The sequence below is a fragment of the Mesoplodon densirostris genome, chromosome 3 (assembly GCF_025265405.1).
Source record: "Mesoplodon densirostris isolate mMesDen1 chromosome 3, mMesDen1 primary haplotype, whole genome shotgun sequence".
Classification (NCBI taxonomy): Eukaryota; Metazoa; Chordata; class Mammalia; order Artiodactyla; family Ziphiidae; genus Mesoplodon; species Mesoplodon densirostris.
Window position 1 is genome coordinate 45,240,167 of NC_082663.1, and position 25,857 is coordinate 45,266,023.

The following is a 25,857-nucleotide window of genomic DNA, read 5'->3' on the forward strand; positions in this document are numbered from 1 at the left end:
GTGATTCCTCATGATTCAATTCAGAGTATGCATTTGTGACAGGAACATCTCAGAGATGATGGTGCAGGCAGTGTTCTTTTCAGTGTCTCGTATGTGGAGGTATACAAGGTCAGTTTGTCCCACTGCTGGTGATATAAACTGATCATCTGAGAAGGCTTTGCCACTGTAAAGTTACTCTTTCCCTTTATAATTAATATCTACCTTTATATTAAATATTTTGTGGAGGTGATACTTTGAGGCTACATAAATAGCTTGTTATTCATCCAACTTTAGCTCTCTGCTCTTAGCTTTCTTGCCTGAATTATTACTCTGATGGTTGCCAGATACTGGTTTTCTGGTTCCTGCACTCCTTCTGCATTCTGTTAATGGGCATTTTGCTATAAGGAAGAGCTTTCTCTTCTTTATTATTCATATATATCAAAATGGGTTTGTGGATTCCTATTCAGTGAGATAAAATCCATTACTGTCATCACATATTTGCTCAAATTGTCACATTTAGCCATTGGGAGCCTCTCAGAGCTAGCTTCTCTATGGACTGACAAGCCACCATTATTCTTTGAACACTTCTATACTTTCAGACCCATCTCGTGAGTTTGGTTCATCCCTGGGATCAGCCATTTTTCCAAAGAGCCCTGACTGGTATTTAAAAACTGGGTGCTAGATACACTCATTACTCCTGGGTGTCACTGCTCTCAGGCCCTCTTGGTAGACAAAGCTAGAATATATGTTTTTTTGCATACGTATGCAAAGCACATATACATATACCTACCCATACACACACATAAACCATGAGTTCACACCAACCTTTCCATTTCAATCTACCACCGCCCAGGGTCATTCAAGCTTTCCCTCTTTCCATATTTGTACCTCCTTTTCTGGACAGTGAGAAACCTGGCTCCCATTTGCCTCAGTATATTGACTGACTTGCTCAAGCTCTCCACCCACCCATGTAACCCATCTCCTGATCCCCGTTAGGCTGCCAGCTCAGTCGGCTGCGTTCTCTGCATGGGCCCCAACCCCTGCTGGACTGCCCTTGTTCCAGCTTACCTAAAGCCGGACATACACGTATGTATACTTTATGTTTTAGGGCAGTTTTAGGTTCACAACAAAATGGAGCAGAAGCTTCAGGGATTTCCCCTGTAACCCCTGGCCGCACACCCTGCACAGCCTATCCCACTATCAGCACTGAAGTGGGACAAAATAAAGGAAAGCTTTATTTAAAATTGTTCTTTTAAAAATTAACTGAAAATTATACCTTTTAAAAAAAAATCTTACGTGGTTTGACATGTTATATCCTTGCACATAAATACTACTACTGTTCCCAGACAGCACAGATTAAACTTAATTGATCCTGTTCATACAACTCTATATCAGACATAAAAAAAAGCATAAAAACCATCCTCCTATGTTAAACTGTTGGGAATAGGAATAAAGATTTATTCAACAGCTACTATTTGTCAGGCATACTTTACAACACAGTGATTATATTCCATTTCACAAATGAGGAAATGAGGCAATTTCAATCATTCTGCAATTCAGGCTGTACCAGGGAACTCACTTCGCCTACCCCAGAGTCTTAGTCTTAGATTGTACCTTGTGGTTGTATGTTACTGTTTTCTACTTTCATCCTTCGTATTTCTGCTCAGTAGTTGTTTCTCACATGATCACCCTGCAAGATAGGTAATGTCACTGAAAACTGTGAGTTCAGAAGCTATCTTGTGTCTCGACATTTGTTTTAAACTTTCTGTATAACGTGATTTAAAATGTACACCTTTTAAATAGGCTCTGGATATTTTCCCTAAAGGGCACACTTCAGTCATTTCAGGAAAATATTAACTTTGAGAAAAGCTTTCTGTTTCAGAGGAATTAATAAATTAATTCTGTTCCTTGATTTTACTTCAATGATATTAACAGTTTTACAAAATGACCAAATCTGCAGGTTAGATGGAATCTAGAAGAATGTTGGGGTATCATGCCCACATGGAAATGCCAATGAATGCATTTGTGAACTGATACAGTAATTCACTTGTTATAAAACAAAATGCATGAAATACTGCAGTCACTGGAGAACACAGTGACAAACGTATGCAAACTGCCATATTTCCATGTCATAACAATTTTTAGGTTTGTCATTTTAAAAATTTCTGCTATAAGCAAAAATCGCATGTTGAATTGACATAAGGGAGGAAAAGTAGGTGATGATGATGGACTTCGTGACCACAGAGCCTGAGACATCACCTGGGTCAAATCTGGCTCTGCCACTTGCCAGCCGTGTAACCCCTGTTTGACTTTCTGAACCTCCATTTCTGCATCTGTAAAATGAAACCAACAGCTTTGTGAGAAGAGAGCCTATGTAAATGGCTAAGAACAGTACCAGGCACAGTGGATGCACAATATGTATTTTATGAACGAATGAGTGACCCAAAAGTCACAGACTCAAATGCCTGTGGGCCTAGAAGTGTCCTTAGCAGAGCTTTTGGCTGACCTGAGAGTTCATGCCAAATTCATGTCCAAGGGGGTCCATGGTTGCCATGTTGCAATGAAGGAAAAAAAAGCCCAGTGTTTCCAAAGCCTCTGAATTTTCAAAAGAAGCTGGAGAGATCTGGATTTTACATGCAATTTCTTGATGTTTACACATTGGAATCTAACTTTAAATTTTATAAGGAACAGTAGGCTAAACAAAACTCATATGCTTGATCTGGCCTGTGACTAGCTGCTTTTTGACCTCTGACCTGGGTCCAGGCTTATAAAACAAAAAATGAAGTAGAAAATCAGAGTGAAATCTCAGCTTTAGGAAACTGGATCCAGGACTTTTGTCTTCTGAGATATATGAGATAAGGGGGAAATGGAGATGCTGATTATAGATGCTAGAGAACTAACCTATGAAGAGAAAATTAATGTCTAATTTTATGCACTAATGTGAAATGCTTACCGCTAAAGCCTAATTATCATGTAGAAGACTATGTATATAGCATTCAAACATGCAGGACTTCCCTGGTGGTCCACTGGTAAAGAATCCGCCTTACAATGCAGGGGACATGGGTTTGATCCCTGGTCTGGGAACTAAGATCCCACATGCCGCGGGGCAACTAAGCCCGTGGGCCACAACTACTGAGCCCACACGCCTCAACTAGAGAGGCTGCATGCCGCAAACTACAGAGCCCACGTACTCTGGAAACAGCACGCCACAGCTAAAAAAGAGAAAACCCACACGCCACAACTAGAGAGAAGCCCGTGGGCCGCAAGGAAGAGCCTGCACGCTACAACAAAAGATCCAGCATGCCTCAATGAAGATCCCGCATGCTGCAACTAAGGCCCAATGCAGCCAAAAACAAATAAATAAAATCTTAAAAAAACAAACAAATATGCCATCACAGTGGTATAGCTAGTCTGTGAGTTTCATTTTACAGTAGGTATTCTGCATGATCTGTGACTAAAGAACTTCATCCACAACTGAAGCCAGTCTCATCACTTGCGATCAACCTGGTATTACTGTGGCCCATGCCCCATGACCCTCAGTTCATAGCTTTGCCAAACCTGTAGAGATAAAACTAGGCTAAGCCGATGACATAAGAGGCAAAGTCTTCATGCCCCAAAGTTCCTTTCCCACAATGCTGAAATTCGTATTGGAGTTTATTTTTGAGATAACTGTTATTTTCCCTTAAAGTCAATTTGCTTAATGAGATCTCACAACATCTACGTAGACATACTCAGAGGATGAGGGTTGTAACTAGGATGAAAGGGAAAGAAAGAAAAGGAGGAGGAATAATAAGGTATGGGGAAATATTGAAAAATCTTTGGCAGGGAGTAGCACAACCACATTTGCATTTTATAAAGATCACTCCAGCAGTATCTTGAAGAAGGAATCAAAGGGGCGGTACCAGAGGCAGAAAGAAAGTCCGAAGACAACTGCATTATCTAGATAAGAAAGTGTGAGGGGAGGGCTTCCCTGGTGGCGCAGCGGTTGAGAGTCTGCCTGCCGATGCAGGGGACACGGGTTCGTGCCCCGGTCCGGGAAGATCCCACATGCCGCGGAGCAGCTGGGCCCGTGAGCCATGGCCGCTGAGCCTGCGCGTCCGGAGCCTGTGCTCCGCAACGGGAGAGGCCACCAGTGAGAGGCCCGCGTACCCAAAAAAAAAAAAAAAAAAGTGTGAGGGGAGAGTGATGTCAGCATCAGGGCAGAATACAATGTCCCTAACAACACTGAATCATGAAGAAAGAGAAAATCTGAACAGACCAATAACGAGTAAGGAAACTGAATCAGTAAACAAAAACCTCTCAGGCAAAGAAAAGCCCAGCGGGGCTTCCCTGGTGGTACTGTGGTTGAGAATCTGCCTGCTAATGCAGGGGACACAGGTTCGAGCCCTGGTCTGGGAGGATCCCACATGCTGCGGAGTGGCTGGGCCCATGAGCCACAACTACTGAGCCTGCGCGTCCGGAGCCTGTGCTCCGCAACAAGAAAGGGCGCGACAGTCAGAGGCCCGCGCACCGCGATGAAGAGTGGCCCCCGCTTGCCGCAACTAGAGAAAGCCCTCGCACAGAAACGAAGACCAACACAGCAAAAACAAATAAATAAATTACTAAACTCCTACCCCCAACATCTTCTTAAAAAAAAAAAAAAAAAAAAAAGAAAGAAAAGCCCAGGACCAGATGGTTTTGCTGGTGAGTTCCACCAAACATTTAAAGAATTAACGCCAATTCTTTTCAAACTCTTCAAAAACACTGAAGAGGAGGGAACACTCCCAAGCTCATTTTATGAGCCCAGCATTACCCTGATATCAAAGACAGATACGGACACTACAAAAAAGAAAACTACAGGCCACAGGTGGTCCAGGATGGCGGTGTAGGAAGATCCTGAACTCACCTCCTCCCACAGGTACACCAAATCTACAACTACATATGGAATATTTCCCTCTGGAAAAGACCTGAAAACTAGCTGACCAGCTCCTTCACGACAAATGATAGAAGGGCCACATAGAGGCAGAGAAGTGATCTCACTAAAACCCCACCCTCAGTGCAGCGACCCCCAGTCAGGAGGGATGTCAAAAATGCAGAGCTTCTCCCTGAGGAGTGAGGGGTTTGTGCCCCGCATCGGGTGTCCAACCCTTGGGACCTGCAGAGGAGAGGTGAGCCCCCAAAAGGTCTGGCTTGGGAAACCAACAGGGCTCACGTCCAGGGGACCCAAAGGGCTGTACAGAACTGAGACATTTCTCTTAAAGGGCTCACGTGCAGACTCACTTGCCCTGGGGACCAGTGTAAAAGCAGCAGTTTGAAAAGTGCCTGTTCTCCACCGTGGCTGTATCAATTTACATTCCCACCAACAGTACGAGAGGGTTCCCTTTTCTCCACACCCTCTCCAGCATTTGTTGTTTGTAGACTTTTTGATGATGGCCATTCTGACTGGTGTGAGGTGATACCTCACTGTAATTTTGATTTGCATTTCTCTAATAATTAGTGATACTGAGCATCTTGACACGTGCCTGTTGGCCGTCTGTGTGTCTTCTTTGGAGAAATGCCTATTTAGGTCTTCTGCCCATTCTTTTGATTGGGTTGGTTTTTTTGTTTTTTGTTTTTGATATTAAGCTGTATGAGTTGTTTATATATTTTGGAAATTAATCCCTTTTTGGTCACTTCATTTGCAAATATTTTCTCCCATTCTGTAGGCTGTCTTTCTGTTTTGTGTATGGTTTCCTCTGACGTGCAAAAGCTTTTAAGTTTAATTAGGTCCCACTTGTTTATTTTTGCTTTTGTTTCCATTAATCTAGGAGACAGATCCAAAAAAAAATATTGCTGCAATTTATGTCAAAGTGTGTTCTGCCTATGTTTTCCTCTAGGAGCTTTATAGTATCCGGTCTTACATTTAGGTCTTTAATCCATTTTGAGTTAATTTTTGTATACGGTGTTAGTGAATGTTCTAATTTCATTCTTTTAAATGTAGCTTGTCCAGTTTTCCCAGCACAAATTATTGAAGAGACTGTCTTTTCTTCATTGTATATTCTTGCCTCTTTTGTCATAGATTAATTGACCATAAGTGCATGGTTTATTTCTGGGCTCTCTATCCTGTTCCAATGATCTATGTGTCTGTTTTTGTGCCAATACCATACTGTTTTTTTTAAACATCTTTATTAGAGTATAATTGCTTTACAATGCTGTGTTAGTTTCTGCTGTATAACAAAGTGAATCAGCTATACATATACATATATCCCCATATCTCCTCCCTCTTGTGTCTCCCTCCCACCCTCCCTATCCCACCCCTCTTGGTGGTCACAAAGCACTGTGCTGATCTCCCTGTGTATCATACTGTTTTGATTACTATAGCTTTGTAGTAATTTATAGTATAGTCTCAAGTCAGGGAGTATGGTTCCTCCAGCTCCATTCTTCTTTCTCAAGATTGTTTTGGCTATTGGGGGTCTTTTGTGTTTCCATACAAATTTTAAAATTATTTGTTCTAGTTCTGTGAAAAATGCCATTAGTATTTTGATAGGGATTGCACTGTATCTGTGGATTGCTTTGGGTAGTATAGTCATTTTCACAATGTTGAATCTTCCAGTCCAAGAACGTGCTATATCTTTCCATCTGTTTGTGTCATCTTCAATTTCTTTCATCAGTGTCTTTTTTTTTTTTTTTTGGCTGCACCAGGTCTTAGTTGCAGCATGTGGGATTTTTGTTGCAGCATGTGGACTCTTTAGTTGCGGCATGTGGGCTCTTAGTTACAGCATGCATGTGGGATCTAGTTCCCTGACCAGGGATCGAACCCAGGCCCCCTGCATTGGGAGCACAGAGTCTTAACCACTGGACCACCAGGGAAGTCCCTCATCAGTGTCTTATAGTTTTCCAAGTATGACTCTTGTATATCTGTAGGTAGGTTTATTTCTAGGTATTTTATTCTTATTGATGCAGTGGTAAATGGGATTGTTTCTTTAATTTCTCTCTCTGATATTTTGTTGTTAGTGTGTAGAAACTAACAGATTTCTGTATATTAATTTCCTTCAACTTTACCGATTTCATTGATATGAGTTCTAGTAGTTTTCTGGTAGCGTCTTTAGGATTTTCTATGTATATTATCATGTCATCTGCAAACAGTGACAGTTTTACTTCTTCTTTTCCAATTTGGGTTCCTTTTATTTCTTTTTATTCTCTGAATGCTGTGGCTAGTACAAAAGTGGTGAGAGTGGGCATTCTTGTCTTGTTCTGATCTTAGAGGAAATGCTTTCAGATTTTCACCATTGAACACGATGTTAGCTCTGGGTGTATTATATATGGCCTTTATCATGTTGAGGTATGTTCCCTGTATGCCCACTTTCTGGAGAGTTTTTATCATAAATGGATGTTGAATTTTATCCAAAGCTTTTTCTGCATCTATGATCATCTCCATATGAGATGATCATATGGCTTTTATTCTTCAATTTGTTAATGTGGTATATCACATTGACTGATCTATGGATACTGAAAAATCCTTGCATTCCTGGTATAAATCCCACTTGATCATGGTGTATGATCCCCTTAATGTATTGTTGAATTTGGTTTGCTAGTGATATTGTGAGGATATTTGCATCTATGTTCATCAGTAATATTGGCCTGTAATTTTCTTCTTTGTGGTATCTTTGTCTGGCTTTGGTATCAGGGAGATGGTGTCCTCATAGAATGAGTTCAAAAGTGTTCCTTCCTCTGCAATTTTTTAGAATAGTGTTAGAAGGATAGGTGTTAACTCTTCTCTAAACTTTTGGTAGAATTCACTTGTGAAGCCATTTGGTCTTCTGTTTATTGGGAGTTTTTAAATTACTGATTCAATTTCAGTATTCATAAAAGTTTTAGGTCATGAAAAACAAATAAAAGCAGGGGTAGATTAAATTAGACCAGATTAACTTTGACCCAGTTTAAAAATAATAAAAGAACAAACAGCTGCAAAAGGTATTTTTGAAATTAGAGAAATTTAAATATGGGCTATATTCATGATATTGAATTACTGTTCACTTTTAAAGATATAATGGTAATGTGATTATGTAGAAAATGTCATTCTTATATATGTGTGTGTGGAGAGAGAGAGAGAAAGAAAGAGAGGAATTGTTACAAAATGTTAACAACTGGCGAACCTACATAAAAGATATATGGCTGTTCACTGCACTTTTCTGTAGGTTAGAAATTTTCAAAATAAAAAATAGGGAAAATATTTATGTTTGTATATCCTTTGGTTTGTTGTCATTTCTTTTTTTGTATTTTACCTGGATTTCCTTTTTTTTTTCTTTTTTTTTTCCTGCAGCTGGGCTCCTGTATTTCAGTGGCAATTCAGCCTACACTAATTGACCACCAGTGAAAGAATTATTTAGGGAATTACACAACATCCAGAAGAGGGCAGCAGAGTAAAAGTTTTCTTTAATTAAAAGGATCTTAACAGTGTACTGACTTTGCCAAATATCTGAAAATCAGAGTTTACATCACCTCTTTCTCAGGAATAAGCAGTTAGCTCAGTGTTCCTCTTAGAAAACTGAAAAGACTAAGGCAATTCACCGATAACTCCATTTTTCCAATCAAAAACTTAGACTCAGTTTAAGAATAAGAACAGGACATTCTTATTCTCCTATCCCCTTCAGACAAGAGTAACAGTTACAACCAAGGAGAGGCTCTAAAAAGACACTTGATGCCTTTTTCCTGGTTTCCTGTTCTCAAGACCTTGCTCTTGAATTGCCACCCACCCACCCAGCCAGCCATTCACCCATCCATCCTGCCAACCACTGTTCGTCTGAGCTTCCCAAACTATTCCTACATGCTAGTGCTCTGCTTAAGAACCTGCAATGACTACCTACCGCTTACCTCAAGATTTTCTAATGGTCTGATCTTACTCTGCCTAAAAATTTTATTTACTACTATTCCTAATGCAAATTTTTGCTCTACTCAGATTGTTACACTCTTGTTCTCTGAACCCACAGTATTCATTCCCACCTCTGCAGTTTTGCTCATGCCAATGGTTCTCAAACGTTTTGGTCTCATACTCTGGTCTGAGAAGCAGCTGAGAGCCAATGGCATAGAATCTTCCAGTTGGTATATTCAAAACTGCCATAACCAACTGTGTACTAATATACAGCTCCCGGGGGCATTTGTATGTTTATTTTAATCATTTTCCACTAGATGGCAGTAAAGTGGCTGGAGGCAAAGGTGAGTTTTGCTAATTCACAGACAAGCAGAGACAATTTTTTTCTTCTCCTTTTTAGGCAGTATGTTATTTTCTTTTTCTTTTACTTTTTTTTTTTTTTCAGGGGAGAGCATGAACACAGTCCGCCACTACCACAAATTATGCAGTCGAGTTTTTCACATTTGGGGAAATCACAGGGGTCAACATATCTGGAGTACAATGGATAAGCCTCACCCTGGGAAAACCACCTTTGTGATCATGGTATCTCCCCTGCCAGGTAAGTATTTCATGCAGTATTTTATAAATTAATTAATTTATTTATTTATTTATTTATTTATTTATTTATTTATTTATTTTTGTCTGCGTTGGGTCTTTGTTGCTGTGCGCGGGCTTTCTCTAGTTGCGGCGAGCTGGGGCAACTCTTGTTGCAGTGCGCGGGCTTCTCTCGTTGCGGAGCACGGGCTCTAGGCACGCGGGCTCAGTAGTTGTGGCTCGCGGGCTCTAGATCGCAGGCTCAGTAGTTGTGGCGCACGGACTTAGTTGCTCCGCAGCACGTGGGGTCTTCCCAGACCAGGGCTCAAACCCGTGTCCCCTGAATTTGGCAGGCAGATTCTTAACCACTGCACCACCAGGGAAGTCCCTCATGCAGTATTTTAGATCCTAAAGCACAAAATAACTTTGAAATACTTTGCGTCTAATTTTATCAATATGCAATATACTACTGTAATTCATAGCATTGACATTAACTTCAATATCCAAAGTTTGAAATGCCTTGTCACAAACTTTCCTTCTCAAAATTTTGCATCACAGTATGTGGCTCTAACACTCAATTCTCCAACATTTTTGTCTTCAGACCCCATTATACCTTTAAAAATTACGAGAATCCTCAAGGAGCTTTTGTTTATGTGGGTTATATCTATTGATATTTATTGTATCATATTAAAACTGATAAATTTTAAAATATTTACTTATTAACTCATTAAAAATAACAATTTAAAAATCTATTACTTGTTAATATGGATAACTTATCTTTATGAAAAATAGCTAAATCCCCCCCAAATAGTGAAAAGAATGGCATTTTAATATTTTTGCAAATCTATTTTATTTCTGGCTTAATAAGAGACAGCCAGATTCTCATATCTGCTTCTGCATTCAATCTGTCTTATCACATATCATGTAACCCCTAGAAAATGCCACTGTACCCTTGTGGGAGAATGGGAATAAAGGCAAATAACCTTTCAGTACTATTATGAAAATAGTTTTGGCCTTGCCAATCTCTAAAAAGATCGTGGGGACCCCCAGCGTTCCTAGGCTACACTTTGAGAACTGCTGGTTTATGCTATCCCCTTCCTTTCCACCTCTCTTCTACCTATTTCTCTTTGAGGCACTCCTTACTCCAGTAACTCATACTCAAATTCTATAGTAATTAATATTTAATTTTTTCTAAAGTATATGTTTTTCCAACTCACCATAATCTTTTGAAGCTGTACCTAGGCACACAGTTATCAATGAATAAGTATTTGCCAGTTATGTTACCCACATTAGATGATGTAGCTATTCAAATAGCCTCCAGAATACTCACTAACTTTAAACATCCACTCTCTTACAGCAGAGAACTGTGAAATCATGATTCATGAAAAGTAAGCCTGTCCTCCAGTTTATAGTTTGAAAAACAGTTCTTTCTTGGACAAAGTCAAAGCTCTTAGTTATTTACTGATCTTGCCCATAAAGAATATTAAGTGGATAAATACTGCCAAGAATTCATAAAATGTTTGAATATCTGCTAGTTTGTCAACATAAACTCAGTCTTTTCATCATTTTCCACAGAGAAAAAACCTTAACGCCCTCCTCTAAGGGTGGGAAGAGGACCCTTCCTTGCTTGCCCAGGAGCAGATAAACATTGGTGGGTTCACTCAAAGTAGTTCAGCAGTTCCCTCCTGCATTTCCCTACAAGACTGGCTTTCCAATTCTGGGCTATTTTAAATCTTACCTTCTCATCTCAAACCTCCAATATTCCCCTATAACTATTCTCAGTTGAAGATCTTGCCTCATAGGTCAGTGAGAAACTAGAAGCCATCAGATTTAGCCCTCAACTTTCTCCAACCAAATCCCCTAGTATCCATTGAGTGCACATTCTCCGCCTTCCCTCTTACTGCAGTTGAAGATGTATCCCTGCTCCTGTCAGAGGACAACCTCTCCACTTATGCTCTGAATCCACTCCCACCTTTTCAAGAACTTTATTCTGGAAATTACTCATACATCTATATAAATTTCTTTCTTTCTGTTGGATCATTCTCATCAGCACACAAATATACTATAGGATCTTTCATCTTACAAAATTTCCCTTCACCTTTGGCAGAGAAATTGCCTCTCTTTCAGTAAAACTTACTAAAAGAGGTGTGTACATTTGTTTCTCCTTCCCCACCTCACATTTTCTCCCCAACACACTCAAACTTTTCACCAAAACTGCTTTTAATCAAGTCATCATGGGCCTGCATCTTGTAAAATTCATGGTCACTGATCCATCTACGTTTTTGCCATCTCCTTTTTCTTCATGTCCTCTGGCTGAAGACTCTGAATTTTATCTCCAGCTATGGCTTCATTTCAAAGCTCCAGATATGGATATTCAACTAGTTACTTGTCATTTCTCACAGGTATTTTAAAACTTCACCCTCCCACATCCAATCCATCATCAAGTCAGGACAGCTCCTCCAAAATATAATCCTAATCCATCCACTCTCTCCATCTCCACAGCTACCACTCTAGTGCAAGCTATCATTATCTGTCACCTAAACTACTGTACTAGCCTCCTAATTAACCTTCATTGTGTGGTAACTGCCCATTTAATTGTCCATAAAATACTCAAAGCGATCTTTTAAAAACAAGAATCAAATCATGTTACTTCTCTGCTCATAACCCTCCAATGACTTCCCATGCACACTAAGAATGCTAAATCCTCACTCAAACCTGTAAGGCCCTCCATGATTTGGCCACTTCCCTGACATCACCTTTCCCTTCTCCTTTACTATCATGTTCCAGCCACATGGCCCTCTTTTCCTTGCTTGAATATATCAAACTCCTCCCCACCTCAGTGCCTTTGCATTTCCTATCCAGAGACTTTCCCCATAGATCTTCCCAAGTTTGGTGCCTTCTTGTCATTTAGGTCTCAATCATACATGGCACCACCCTATCCAATGTTGCTACCCCTATTCCCACCCCAACTGACCCTTATAAAGAGGGTGAAGTCACAGGAGGAAACAGATGACACACACAAAATTATCCATCCCACTCCCTTCTCAGTACCCTACCTCATTTTCTTCAGGGCACTAATCGCTATCTGATATTATTTATGTGTTTAATATCTGTCTCCTACACTAGAGCCTGGGATGTAGTAGGTGGTCAATAAATTATATGTTGAAATCTCATTTTGAACTCTGGAAGTTACAATCCATTTAGGGACACTATTTGTGGATTTTAAGGATATTAATAATAAAGTTTATCTATCCTACATGGCATTTTTGTGATTAATAGCATAAATGGCTTTTAAATGAAAAAATACAGCACACATATCTTTAGTTGGGTAGACTATTTCAAGAGACTGGAAACAATAGGAAGTAGGGGTAAAGAATCAGAGCAAAGAAGGTAATTTTGGACAGCAGCACATCTCTATGCCTACCAATGCTAACCTTTTGCTTGTTGTATATTATATATTAGAAAATTGTCTGCCTGTCTGTTGTTTCTCATTTATTTGTATTTAAAATTTTATGTAAATCATTAAAGACAAAACAACTACAAAATATACACTCTTTTCAACTGCATTTGGTATGTTCATCAAGAGAGCATATCCTGGGACATAAAACAAGTCAATAAATTTAAAAGAACTGAAAACATACGTGTTCTCTGACCACAACAGAATTAAGAACCAATTACAATAAGATATCTAGGAAAACTCAAAATATTTGGAAATTAAAAACACTTCTAGGGACTTCCCTGGTGGTGCAGTGGTTAAGAATCCACCTGCCAACAGGAATAAAGACGCAGACATAGAGAATGGACTTGAGGATACGGGGAGGGGGAAGGGTAAGCTGGGACAAAGTGAGAGAGTGGCATGGACATATATACACTACCAAATGTAAAATAGATAGCTAGTGGGAAGCAGCTGCATAGTACAGGGTGATCAGCTCGGTGCTTGTGTCCACCTAGAGGGGTGGGACAGGGAGGGTGGGAGGGAGACGCAAGAGGGAGGAGATATGGGGATGTATGTATATGTATAGCTGATTCATTTTGTTATACAGCAGAAACTGACACACCATTGTAAAGCAATTATACTCCAATAAAGATGTTAAAAAAAAAAAAAAGAATCCACCTGCCAATGCAGGGTACATGGGTTCAAGCCCTGGTTCAGGAAGATCCCACATGCTGCAGAGCAACTAAGCCTGTGTGCCACAACTACTGAGCCTGTGCTCTAGAGCCGAGCCACAACTACTGAGCCCATGTGCCACAACTATTGAAGGCCATGCACCTAGAGCCCATGCTCCGCAACAAGAGAAGCCACCACAATAAGAAGCCTGCGCACCACTATGAAGAGTAGCCCCCACTCACCACAACTAGAGAAAGCCTGAGCACAGCAATGAAGACCCAACATAGCCCAAAGTAAATAATAAAATAGTTATTAAAAAATAATAAATAAAATAAAAAACACTTCTAAATAATTCATAGATCAAAAAATAAATCACAAGGAAATTTAAAAAATATTTTATACTGAATGCTAATGAAAATACAATATATCAAAATTCCCAGGATTCAGCAAACATAATGCTTGGAAGGAAATTTTTAACTTTAGATACATATATTAGAAAAGAAGAGAATTACAGTAAATATTAAACTCGCTTAATATCAGTGATGTTAAGGTTCTACTTTAAGAAGCTAGAAAAAGGGCAAAATAAACCCAAAGTAAGTAGGACATATAAAATAATAACAAAGAGAAATGGCCAAAATAGAAAATAGACAAACAACAGAGAAAATTAATAAAGTCAAAAGCTGTTTCTTTGAAAAGATCCACAAACTTCCAGTTACAATGATGAAAGAAAAAAGAAAACATATCACCAAAATCAAGAATGAATTATCACTACAGATCATATAGACATTAAAAGGATAGTAAGATTATATTTATGAACAACTTTATGCTACCAAATTTGACAACTTAGATGAAATGAACAAAATTCCATGGCTAAACTTGAAACAAGATGAAACAGAAATTCTGAATAACCCTACATCTTTAAAAGAAATTGAATTCATTTTCAATGAAAACTAGAAACCCACAGTTTCACCAGAGAAGTCTATCAATATTTAATAAAGGAATAACACCAATCTTATATTTAAAAAAATTTTTTTTAGAAAGTAGAGGAGAAGGAAACACTTCTTAACTCATTTTAGGAGGTCAGCATAAGCCTAATACCAAAACCTGAAATAAAACTACAAACAAGCCATGAAACCAAAAATTTTAAAATACTTCAAAATAAACATGGGATGACAACAAAAGCATATAAAAACCAATAGGGTATGACCAAAGTGTTACTCACAACTGAGTAGGGTTATCTCAGGAATCCAAGGATGGTGCAACATTTGACAGTGTGTCATTATAATTCACTCTATTAACAGAAAAACAGAGAAAAGTCATGTGATCATCTCAATAAATAGCAAAGAAAAGCATTTCATATTCATCATTCAAAACTTAAGACAAAAATTCTTGACAAATCAAAAATAGAAGAGAACTTTTTAAACTCTATAAATTATACCTACCAGAAAATTACAGTAAATATTAAACTCAAAGGTGAAACCTCAGAAATAGAAGAATGAAGTATATTCATACAAAATAATAAGGGGAGATTCTAAAATATATCTTTAATAAATAAAAGTTGAATATACAAAACACACTCACACACAATTCTATGATTTTCTACAGGAACATACACAGATAGGTACATACATAGAAATAAGATTGGCAGAAAACACATCAGCCTGATAACCTCTGAGGAGAGTGGTAAGGACCAGGATTGCTGGAAGCACAGGTTACAGGGTGTGGTTATAGGAGACTTTTTAGCCTTATCTACCATGTTTCTGTTTGTTATAAGGAGAATGCTGTTTTCATGAATTACTTAGATAACCAACAGGTAATTTTAACACCATAAATTTAAACTCAACATAGTATTGGAAGTCCAAACCAGAGCAATTAGGCAAGAAAAAGAAATAAAAGACATCCAAATTAGAAAGGAAGAAGTAAAACTGTCACTATTTGCAGATGACATGATATTATATATAGGAAACCCTAAAGACTCCACCAAAAAACTGTTAAACTACTAAACAAATTCAGTAAACTTGTGGGGTACAATTTCAACATGCAAAAATCTGTTGCATTTCTATACACTAATAAAGAACTAGCAGAAAGAAAAATTAAGAAAACAACCCCATTTACAATTGTAACAAAAAGAATAAAATACCTAGGAATAAATTTAACCAAGGAGGTGAAAGACCTGTCCAGTGAAAACTATAAGACATTAATGAAATAAACTGAAGATGACACAGATGGAAAGATATTAAATTATCATTGATTAGAAGAATTAATATTGTTAAAATGTCCATATGACCCAAAGCAATCTACAGATTCAATGCAATCCCTATCAAAATCCCAATGGCATTTTTCACAGAAATAAAACAAACAATTCTAAAATTTGTATGGAACCACAAAAGATCCCAAATAGCCAAAGCAGTATTGAGAAAGAAGAGCATAGCAGGAGGCAAAATGCTCCCTGATATCAAACTGTATTACAAAGCTATAGTAATCAAAACAGAATGGTATTGTCATAAAAACAGACACACAGATCAATAAAACAGAATAGAGAGCCCAGAAATAAACCCATGCATATAAATAAATTTACAACAATTAATTTACAAGAAAGGAAAGAAGAATATACAATGGAGAAAGGACAGTCTCTTCAATAAATATTGCTGGGATAACTGGACAGCCAACATGCAAAAGAATGACACTGGACTACTGTCTTACACCATACACAAAAATTAACTCAAAATAGGTTAAACACTTGAATGTAAGACCTGAAACCATAAAACTCCTCAAAGAAAATATAGGCAGTAAGCTCCTTAACATCATTCTTGGCAGTGATTTTTTGGATCTGACACCAAAAGCAAACTCAACAAAAGCAAAAATAAATAAGTGGGACTACATCAAACTAAAAAGCTTCTGTACAGCAAAGGAAACCATCAACAAAATGAAAAGGTAAGCTGCTGAATGGAAGAAAAAGGGTTAACGTCCAAAATATATAAAGAACTCATACTTATCAACAGCAGAAAAACAACCTGAGTTTTAAAATGGCCTCAAGATCTGAACAGATAGTTTTCCAAAGAAGATATCTAAATAGCCAACAGGTACATGCAAAGATGCTCAACATCACTAATCACCAGGGAAATGCAAATTAAAACCACAACAGATATCACCTCACACCTGTCAGAATGGCTATTATCAAAAAGACAACAAAAAACAAGTGTTGGTGAGGATGTAGAGAAAAGGGAACCCTCGTACACCATTTGTGGGACTGTAAATTCGTGCAGTCACTATGGAAAACAGTATGAAGGTTCCTCAAAAAATTAAAAATAAAACTACCATATGATCCAGCAATTCTACTTCTGGTTATGTATCTGAAGGAAACCAAATCACTGTCTTGAAAAGATTATCTGCACCCTCACGTTCATTGCAGCATTATTTACAATAGCCAAGACATGGAAACAACCTAAGTGCCCATCAATAAATGAATGGATAAAGAAGATGCAGTATATATATATATACAATGAATACTACTCAGCCATAAAAAAAAACACGTTATCTTGCTATTTGCAACAACATGGATGGACCCTGAGGGCATTATTAAGTGAAATAAGACAGAGACAGACAAATAGCGTATAATCTCACTTACATGTGGAATCAAAAAAAAAAAAAAGTTCATAGAAACAGAGAACAGACTGGTGGCTGCCAGGAGTTGGGGGGTGGAGGAAATGCATGAAGGGGGTCAAAAGGTACAAACTTCCTTTTATAAAATAGTAAGTCATGGGGATGTAATGTACAGCATGGTAACTATAGTTAACAAAATTGTATTGTACATTTGAAAGTCACTAAGAGAGTACATCTTAAAAGTCCTCATGACAAGAAGAAAATTTTCTATATATGGTGACAGATGTTAACTAGATTATTGTGATCATTTTGCAATGTATACAAATATCTCATCATTATGTAGCACACTTGAAACTAATATTATGTTATATGTCAATTATACCTCAAAAAAGTAAAGAAATTAGTAAATAAGTAAGATCTGGGCAAAACGGTCCTTTGTACCAGAGGTACATTGTAGATGATTAAACTATATGGTAAAAATTTTAAAAGCACTGGAAATATATACAAAAACTACTTTTTTGTTTTTAAAGATAAGTATATTACTATAGGTAAGAAGTCAACTAGTTCCTTTTAGTTCCTTTTAAGTTTGGAGACCTTAAAGTTACTCTTTGAATGCCATTTGTTACACATCCTGGAACTGGATTGCCCCCATTTAGCAAATCAGGTAAACCTGGAGGATGTCAATTTACCAAACCCAACACCTGACAGCACAGCCTCTAGAGTTTGCCAATTATCCTATATAGGAGAGTGAAATAGAAACTTTGACAGATATTTTTTCTTTCTTTTTATTCCTTTTTGGAATACAACAAATTAGTCCTAAGGCTACTTGAATTTGCCTGAATTTTCACTAGATCTGACTAGTTCAATTTAGACTTTTAGGTTATTTACCCTCAATCTCAGGCAAAGAACAGGAAAGCTGACTTTCCAGACTGAGGAAACGGCATCAACACATTTATTTTTTAATAAACACCTGCTGATTTGAAGATGGTTGAGTTATTCTAGTAGTTTACCCCCCCCCCTGCAACTAAGCGTGGTCTAATTAATCCTCTCCTAAATGTGCGCGCGTGTTTGTGAAAATACACGAGCGAATGGAGAAAGGAAAAGGGAATACGGAGCCCTCCCACAGCTCTACGCACCTCTGTTTCAGCGAGCTGGGGTCAATAAAGCAGAGGCACGGAGACGCGGCGACAGGAGGCCAGGAGGTACCAGGGTCGCCGAGCGCGGCACTGAGTGCTGAGACCGCAAAGGGGAGGGACGGCGCGGCCTCTACTCCTCCTCGGGTCGGGGCGGGCCCGAGAAGACCCGCCTCCCCCGTGCCGTCCTCATCACGGCACCACAGGACACCCATGCCGGGCCGCCTGCTGCGCGGCCTCTGGCAGCGATGGCGTCGTTACAAGTACCGCTTCGTACCCTGGATCGCGCTGAACCTAAGCCACAACCCGAGGTGAGAGGGCGGGGCGGCTCGACCAGGGCCGTTTTCCTCTAACCCAGCGACGCCATCTAGACCACTGGGACTTGAGCTAGAGGGCCGAGGTGGGCGGAGCTTCTGGAGGGCGAAGCCTCAAGCAGGCGGAGCCTAAGACGACCCAGGGACCTGAGTGGGCGGGGCCCTAGGTGGGCAGCGCCCGAGGTGGGCGACGCGGAGGCTGATGGAGTCCGAGTTGGGCTGGGGGCCTGAAGAGGGTACGGGGCTTTTAGGTGGGCGGGGCCTAAGGCCTATTTCCCGTCGTCCCCGGCGCGGCGAGGTCCGCTGGGACCTGATCGCCCGCGGGCTTTGGCTCGAGTTCTCGCTTTTGCTTCTGGAGGGGCTGGGGTGCCTGGGTTTGGGGGAAAAATAGGAACTTCTGAAAAAGAAAAGAACTTGTACAACGTGAGGGTGCGTGGCGTTCTCTCCGCCAAGGCAGTTAGAAGCTTGAAGTTCCTTAGAAAAGCCAAACCGTGGTTTATTTTCACAGCTCCGTAGTTGGTATGGAGAAAACAGCGCAGCTCGGCTGTGAGGATAACAGCTTGGTGTAGCTGATGTATAAAAACGAGTAAAAATCCAATAAAAGCGTGTCGGAATATTGGATTTAGAATACGGATTCAGCACTTGAAGAAGGGGCTCTAGCTGAGTGGGTGGCCGTAGGATCATTGTTATTGCCGGCTTTAGTAAGTGGCCTGCTTGTGGTCTGGAAGAAGTCAACGTAATGCTCACTTAAATAGGCAAACGAGCTCCGTTGAAGGCTGGTTAATAACCAAAGAGCTTTCCCAGAGTTTCATACTACGGAAACGTGAATTCACCTGCATCATTACTATCGAATTGTGAGGCGGAAATTGGTTCCTTTAAGTAAACCAAGAAGTAAAAATAATACTTAAAAATTATTTACGGAAATAAGTGATCATTAAAGAAGTAATTACTGTGGTGGTGTGATGAATTGGGAGATTGGGATTGACGTATATACACTAATATGTATAAAATAGATAACAACCTGCTGTATAAAAAAATACATAAAATTAAATTAAAAACAAAAAAGTAATTACTCCTGGGAGAGAATGTGACAAAATATATAATGTTAACTTAAATTTGTCTTTGAAACTACACGCGTGTGAAAAGAGCCATTGCAATATGAGGATTCTCATTATGTAATAACATTCACATAATGGCTTTGGGTGTAGTGGGGAACTAGCCCTGTTTCCGCTTCTGGCTTTCCCATTTACCCGCTTTCGGACCATGGGCAATTTCCCTAACATCTCCAAGCTTGAGTTTCCTTGTCTGCAAAAATAGGGTAATGAATGTAAGGACCCAACAGAATTTGGTATGTAATGGGCCTTTCATAAGCATTAGCTGTTGTTGACTTGTGTAGGTATTGTTGGGAGTCAGGTAACTAGAACTAAACCTAAAAAACTCTTTTCTGAACTACTTGGTTTTATGCCCTTCAAACACATGAGAATAATCTTCATACAGGCCAGTAACCCAGAAGACATCAAGACAGTCTGGCTTTTATCAGTTGAGGGTAGTGAATAGAAACTTTTCCCATTTTCAGGACCCTCCGATATGTTCCAGAGGAATCCAAAGACAAAGTTATCTCAGATGAAGAGGTCCTAGGAACATTACTGAAAGTTTTCCAGGCTCTATTCGTAAATGATTTCAATAAACAATCAGATATCTTGACTGTGCTTCCAGAACCTGTTAAATCAAAATATCAAGACCTACTGTCAGTTCAGCATCCAGGGGTGAAACAGCTTGAATACAGACATCAACAGCAAAATACCTTTACACCAGAAGAAATTCTTTATAAGACACTGGGTTTCAGTGTCACCCGAGCACCTAGCACATTAATTTCGGCTGGAAAAGGTGTCTTCGTTAACAAAGGATTGGTACCAAAAGGCGCGGTTGTATCTATGTATCCTGGTAATGACATAATTAGTACTTGGCCAAGAGTTTCTTATAAAAAAATATAAGTTCAACAAAATGCCTATCCCTGTAATCCTTAGAGTAAGGGGTTGTATTGGAAACTCTGATTTCCACAGATTTCTTTTTTCCACAGATTTTTAAACCCTGATTTGGAAATTAACTGTTTGTAAATTATCTCATGTATTAGAAAGTATCCTGGAGTATTTGTTGGGATAAATACATTTTTCTTTTAAGGAAATTTTTCTAATCAACGTTTAAATTTAGGAGATTATAGTATGGCCTACTTTGATAAGACTGATTACTTAGAAATCACTAGAGAATAAGTCAGTTTGGCTTAGCTAATTAATAATTAAAGGTAAAAAATGATATGGGTTAAAACATGAAAGATAAAATTTAAACCTATAAATCACTGAATAAAGATCTTCCTGCCATTTCTAAACTTGAAAAGTAAAGAAGCTTCTTTTCAAAAGATCATTGACAAGAATGCTAAGTAGAATGTTACTTGTTAAACATATTATTTGGTGTAGTGGAAAGTCTGCGTGAATGTTTGTCAGATAGACCTGTGTTTTTAAAAAGTCATTCTACTATTTTTTAATTCTGTGTCCCTAAGCAAGTGAGTCTCAGTTTCCTCCTACACAACTATCCTAACTCCATAAAGACTAAATAGGACAAGCCAGCAACAAACAAATTAATAGTAAACTAAATAGATTAAGATGCCTGGAACATAGGAAGCACCCTGTAAATATTAATTCTCTCCTTTCCTTCATTGCCAATGAAAGGAAAAACAACCTGAATGTCAGACTCATCTATTCCCGTATATATCTACATTATTTGATTATTAATAAAAATACTTTTCTTAAAAGGCTCTTTAATAGATGACAAATCACACTCTACTTTTTTTTTCACACTCTACTTTAAAAAATAAAAATAATAACAAAAACACAGCTTTGTAAAACTGAACCTAAAATGTGGTGTTCACATTTTTTTAACCAAAATAGTCATATTTTATTTGGCTGTGTGGACAAGTTGGTTCTGTGCTCCTTCTGCTATTGGCCACTCTTTAAAGAGGGAAGGTATCCGAAGAGAATCTGATGGTCTAGACTGGAGGTGAAACTTTAGAAAAAGGCAGAGAAATTAAAACAGATTCTTCCACATTATGTTTATGTTCCAGAGAAAGGTCCTTATCATGATGTTTATGATTTTTATAGGTTGCTATAATAATGTCTTTGTCTTGGATACTAGGTACAGTATATCAAAACTACGAGCCAATCTTTTTCCAGTCCATTGGAAATCCATTTATTTTTAGATGCCTGGATGGGGTACTCATTGATGGAAATGACAAAGGAATATCAAAAGTCGTGTATAGGTAAGCTGGTGCCATGTTCAAATTCAATTATAGGAGGTAGAACCACACCACAATGACTCTGACCACTAGCGTTTGTACTTTAAAGAAAAATCATTTAGGCAGCTGCCCTATTGATTAGACAAAAGTTTTTTAAGAAAAATTTCACTCTTCAATTCTAGGGTTAACTTTCAATTTTAACAATCTCTTAGCTAATGCTTTCACCTGTTTCAGATCTTGCAATGGGAGGGATCAACTTGGCCCTTTAAAAATGAGTGATAGTACATGGCTAATGTCAGAAATTCATAATCCACTGGCTGTAGGACAGTACGTCAACAATTGTTCAAATGGTAAGTTGGCACCTTGGGGCTGTGAGATATAAATACAGCAGTGGTAATGCTCCTCCTTTGCCATGTGACTGAGTGCCAGAGGCAGTTAACATTTCAGCTATTCTAAGCCCTTGAGTAAACTCTAACTTTATAATAGCTGATATCAAAGAGAGAATTTGGGGAGATAATGATATACATTAACTGGAATTCTTTAACTTACTATTTTTATTCTGATTTTTCAGTAAATATAGGCAATTGATAACTGCCCTTTTGATCATTATTATTTTAATATTTTTAATAGTTAACTTAGACATTATTTTGTCAGTGCCTCAACATAGCCTTATAGATTAATCACTAGACACTAGACTGGTATCCCCTTTCTGTTGCTAAGTTTGTGAGTTACCTACCTTCTCTAGGACTTAACTTTCCTACAAGTTTGATCATATGGCTACATTTAACATAGACTTTGGTGTTAGGGAGACATGAATTTGAAGCCTGATTCTTCTACTTAACCTTTACCCTCTCTGAACCTGTTTCCTGATCTTCAAAAAGTAAATACAACATCCAAACATATGTATATAGATATATAATCTAGCAGTGCCTGGAACACAATAGTGATTATTAATTTGAACATTTTCTGATAATTTAGAAAACCATACATCAAGTGCCATAATTCAGTACTGTTTTCCATGACCTTATAAAATGTCTGTTTCTAAAAATTTTGTACTTGTTCCTAGACAGAGCAGCTAATGTCTGTTATCAGGAATTTGATGTGCCTGCAGTTTTCCCTATAGAACTGAAGCAATATCTTCCAAACATTGCATACAGCTATGACAAACAAAGGTTAGTCTTCTGGAAGAGCTTTTCCTATCTTCTGTCTTATGCTGTACCTAAAAAATATATATTTTCTATGAAAAAACTATATAGAGATTGGGGTAAGTTTTTTTAGTGAAAAATTATAACAGATTTTTATGTGCATCACACTTTAGTGTGTTAATGTAGGTTATTTGAAATTAAAAATTTTCCATTAACTTAGCTTATTCTGCTTATTATTACCCACTTTTATTCTGTGTAGTATTTTATAAGTTATCAACCTTAAAGTTTGTTTCAGGTGACTCTGTTGTGTTTCCTACCTACAAAATCTTCAAATAAATTTTACTTTAATTATTTTAAGGATCCTGTTCTCCATTTTACATGGAAGCACCCAGTTGAAGAAAGGGACCAAATTACACTATTACTTCTTTTGCCTACTTCACTATTAGGTTCAGAAACTTAGTCCAAAAAAGGGAAATATTCAGAAGATATGTATTTTTTTATTTGCTTTTGTTTTTACCATAATTTATTTTTTATACAATTGTTAAAGGTTACTTTCCATTTACAGCTATTACAAATTATTGGCTATATTCCCCATGTTGTACAGTACACCCTTGTGGCCTTACACCCAGAAGTTTGTACCTCTCATTCCCCCACCCCTATATTGACCTTAGTAACCACTAGTTTGCTCTCTGTATCTCTAAGTCTGCTTCTTTTTTGTTATATTCACTGGTTTGTTGTATTTTTTAGATTCCACATATAAGTGATTAGAATATATGTATTTTTTTAATAATGTTATTTATTTTGGGCAGCATTGGGTCTTCATTATTGCGCATGGGCTTTCTCTAGTTGCAGCGAGCAGGGGCTACTCTTCATTGCAGTGCGTGGGCTTCTCATTGCGGTGGCTTCTCGTTGCAGAGCACGGGCTCTAGGCGTGCGGGCTTCAGTAGTTGCAGCATGTGGGCTCAGTAGTTGTGGCATGCAGGCCCTAGAGCACACAGGCTTCAGTAGTGCTGGCACGCAGGGTCAGCAATTGTGGCTCGCGGGCTCTAGAGCACAGGCTCAGTAGTTGTGGTGCACGGGCTTAGTTGCTCCATAGCACGTGGGATCTTCCCGGACCAGGGATTGAACCCGTGTCCCCTGCATTGGCAGGAAGATTCTTAACCACTGCACCACCAGGGAAGTCCCTGTATTTTTATTGTAACATTTCTTCTCTGATTGATCATTACGTGGAAAGTCTACCGAGAATACTCAAGTAACAATTTTTAAATATAAGTAATTATGTAGAGCTAAGAGTTCTTTATTAACAATGCTATAGGAAGACATTGTCTTTATATCATTTCACTGAGCTGCCAATTGCTAGCAAACTTTATTTTGTACAGGTCCTATTAAATTGTCTTTTGAAGATGAATGATATTTAAAACTTAGACTATTCCCTGTACTTAAACCTTGATAACTTTCATGTCTCTCTGTGTGTGTGTATTTAACAATGAGGTTTTTTTAGCCTTATACTCTGGGGCATAATATTATTACTGTTCAACAAGTACAGGAAAAGTTAAATGAGTAGGAACATTGAAGGTGTGCATTATGTTTTGTTGTGTCCATAAAAAGTATTTTTTTTAATTCCCATAAATTATAAAGTAATGTTTCCAGCTTTGCAGAATACAAAGATACAAATTAATTTCTTTAAAGTGTTGAATTGTAATAAATGTCATTTTAAAATGCTTTTTGTGATACCAGTTTTGAGGGCTTGAACATAGAAACAACATTTTCAAAAGAAGTAGTCAGTTGTATAAACAATTGATTTTTGGTCTTTTTAAATAATACAAAATAAACATACTCTAAAATGCCTTCATCAGTGATAAGAACTATTTCCTCATGGAAATCAAATACATAAAGTAAGATGACAGTAAGGAATCTGAATAAAATTCTCTCTCTAAAATCCATATTGGTTGAATTAAAACATGAGCTTGTATCTGTTAATACTCCTAATTTTGTCTATGTTTCTTTTTGTTTTCAGTCCACTTCGATGTGTCATTCTTGTCGCACTCAGGGACATCAAACAAGGAGAAGAGCTTTTTTCAAACTACTATACAATTGTCAGCTAACTGTATGAAATAAGGTTTTCTATTCAGCTATTGAGTTAATTCTAAATGTTTTTGTTGCTTCTCTGAGTTCCACCTGCAGAGCAAATATTTTGAAACCTAATTGGAGTGGGAACTTTTTTGTTTTTATTGATATTTGTGTTTCAGTTCCATCATGAAAGCTATTTGCTTCATTACAATTTCAAATTTGTAATGCAATTCCAGTGTTAATTGGTTTTCACCTAAGTACACAGTAGTTTACTAAATTAAAACCCACTGTCTGAACTTACAGTTTCAACTTTTCTTTTGTATATTTTGATTATCTCTGTGGTGGTTTATCAAATTTTAGCCAGGTCATCAGCAATTCTTGTACTATTGATGTGTACTAACTTCCATAAAGACTTAATTTTTCCAGAATATTCTAAAACCAAAAATATTTGTTGTGTTGTCATGAGTTAATTGGGGTGTGTTTGTGTGTGATATAAAGATTGTTTTAGGGACTTCCCTGGTGGCACAGTGGTTAAGAATCTGCCTGCCAGTGCAGGGGACATGGGTTCGAGCCCTGGTCCGGGAAGATCCCACATGCCGCAGAGCAACTAAGCCCGTGAGCCACAACTACTGAACCTGTGCTCTAGAGCCTGTGAGCCACAACTACTGAGCCCACATGCCACAACTACTGAAGCCCATGCACCTAGAGCCCGTGCTCCACAACAAGAGAAGCCACCACAATGAGAAGCCCGTGCACTGCAACGAAGAGTAGCCCCGGCTTGCTGCAACTAGAGAAAGCCCACGCGCAGCAACA

General features: G+C 38.3%; 1 protein-coding gene, 1 long non-coding RNA gene and 1 other non-coding gene across 3 annotated transcripts; 1 reads left to right on the plus strand and 2 right to left on the minus strand.

Moving 5' to 3' along the window:
• Positions 1–2,167: 2,167 nt before the first annotated feature.
• LOC132485215 (uncharacterized) lies at positions 2,168–18,600 on the minus strand. Its single transcript, XR_009531397.1, has 3 exons — positions 18,230–18,600; positions 14,713–14,781; positions 2,168–2,312 (listed from the first exon to the last, which is right to left on the minus strand). It is a non-coding gene; the product is annotated as an uncharacterized LOC132485215 (long non-coding RNA).
• Positions 9,252–9,415, minus strand: LOC132487279 (U1 spliceosomal RNA). Its single transcript, XR_009531569.1, has one exon. It is a non-coding gene; the product is annotated as a U1 spliceosomal RNA (small nuclear RNA).
• Positions 18,286–25,857, plus strand: SETD9 (SET domain containing 9). Its single transcript, XM_060091706.1, has 6 exons — positions 18,286–18,537; positions 20,117–20,484; positions 21,730–21,853; positions 22,064–22,179; positions 22,896–23,001; positions 24,992–25,857. Exons 1-6 carry the CDS (start codon positions 18,440–18,442, stop codon positions 25,077–25,079), a joined length of 900 nt encoding a protein of 299 aa, XP_059947689.1. The 5' UTR covers positions 18,286–18,439; the 3' UTR covers positions 25,080–25,857.

What these genes read in the sequence shown, in the direction of transcription:
- SETD9 (XM_060091706.1), top strand. Translation starts at nt 18,440, where the DNA reads ATGCCGGGCCGCCTGCTGCGCGGCCTCTGGCAGCGATGGCGTCGTTAC. An exon ending in ATATCAAAAGTCGTGTATAG is followed by an intron (nt 21,854 to 22,063) that starts GTAAGCTGGTGC and finishes CACCTGTTTCAG; the next exon opens with ATCTTGCAATGGGAGGGATC. An exon ending in TACAGCTATGACAAACAAAG is followed by an intron (nt 23,002 to 24,991) that starts GTTAGTCTTCTG and finishes TTTTGTTTTCAG; the next exon opens with TCCACTTCGATGTGTCATTC.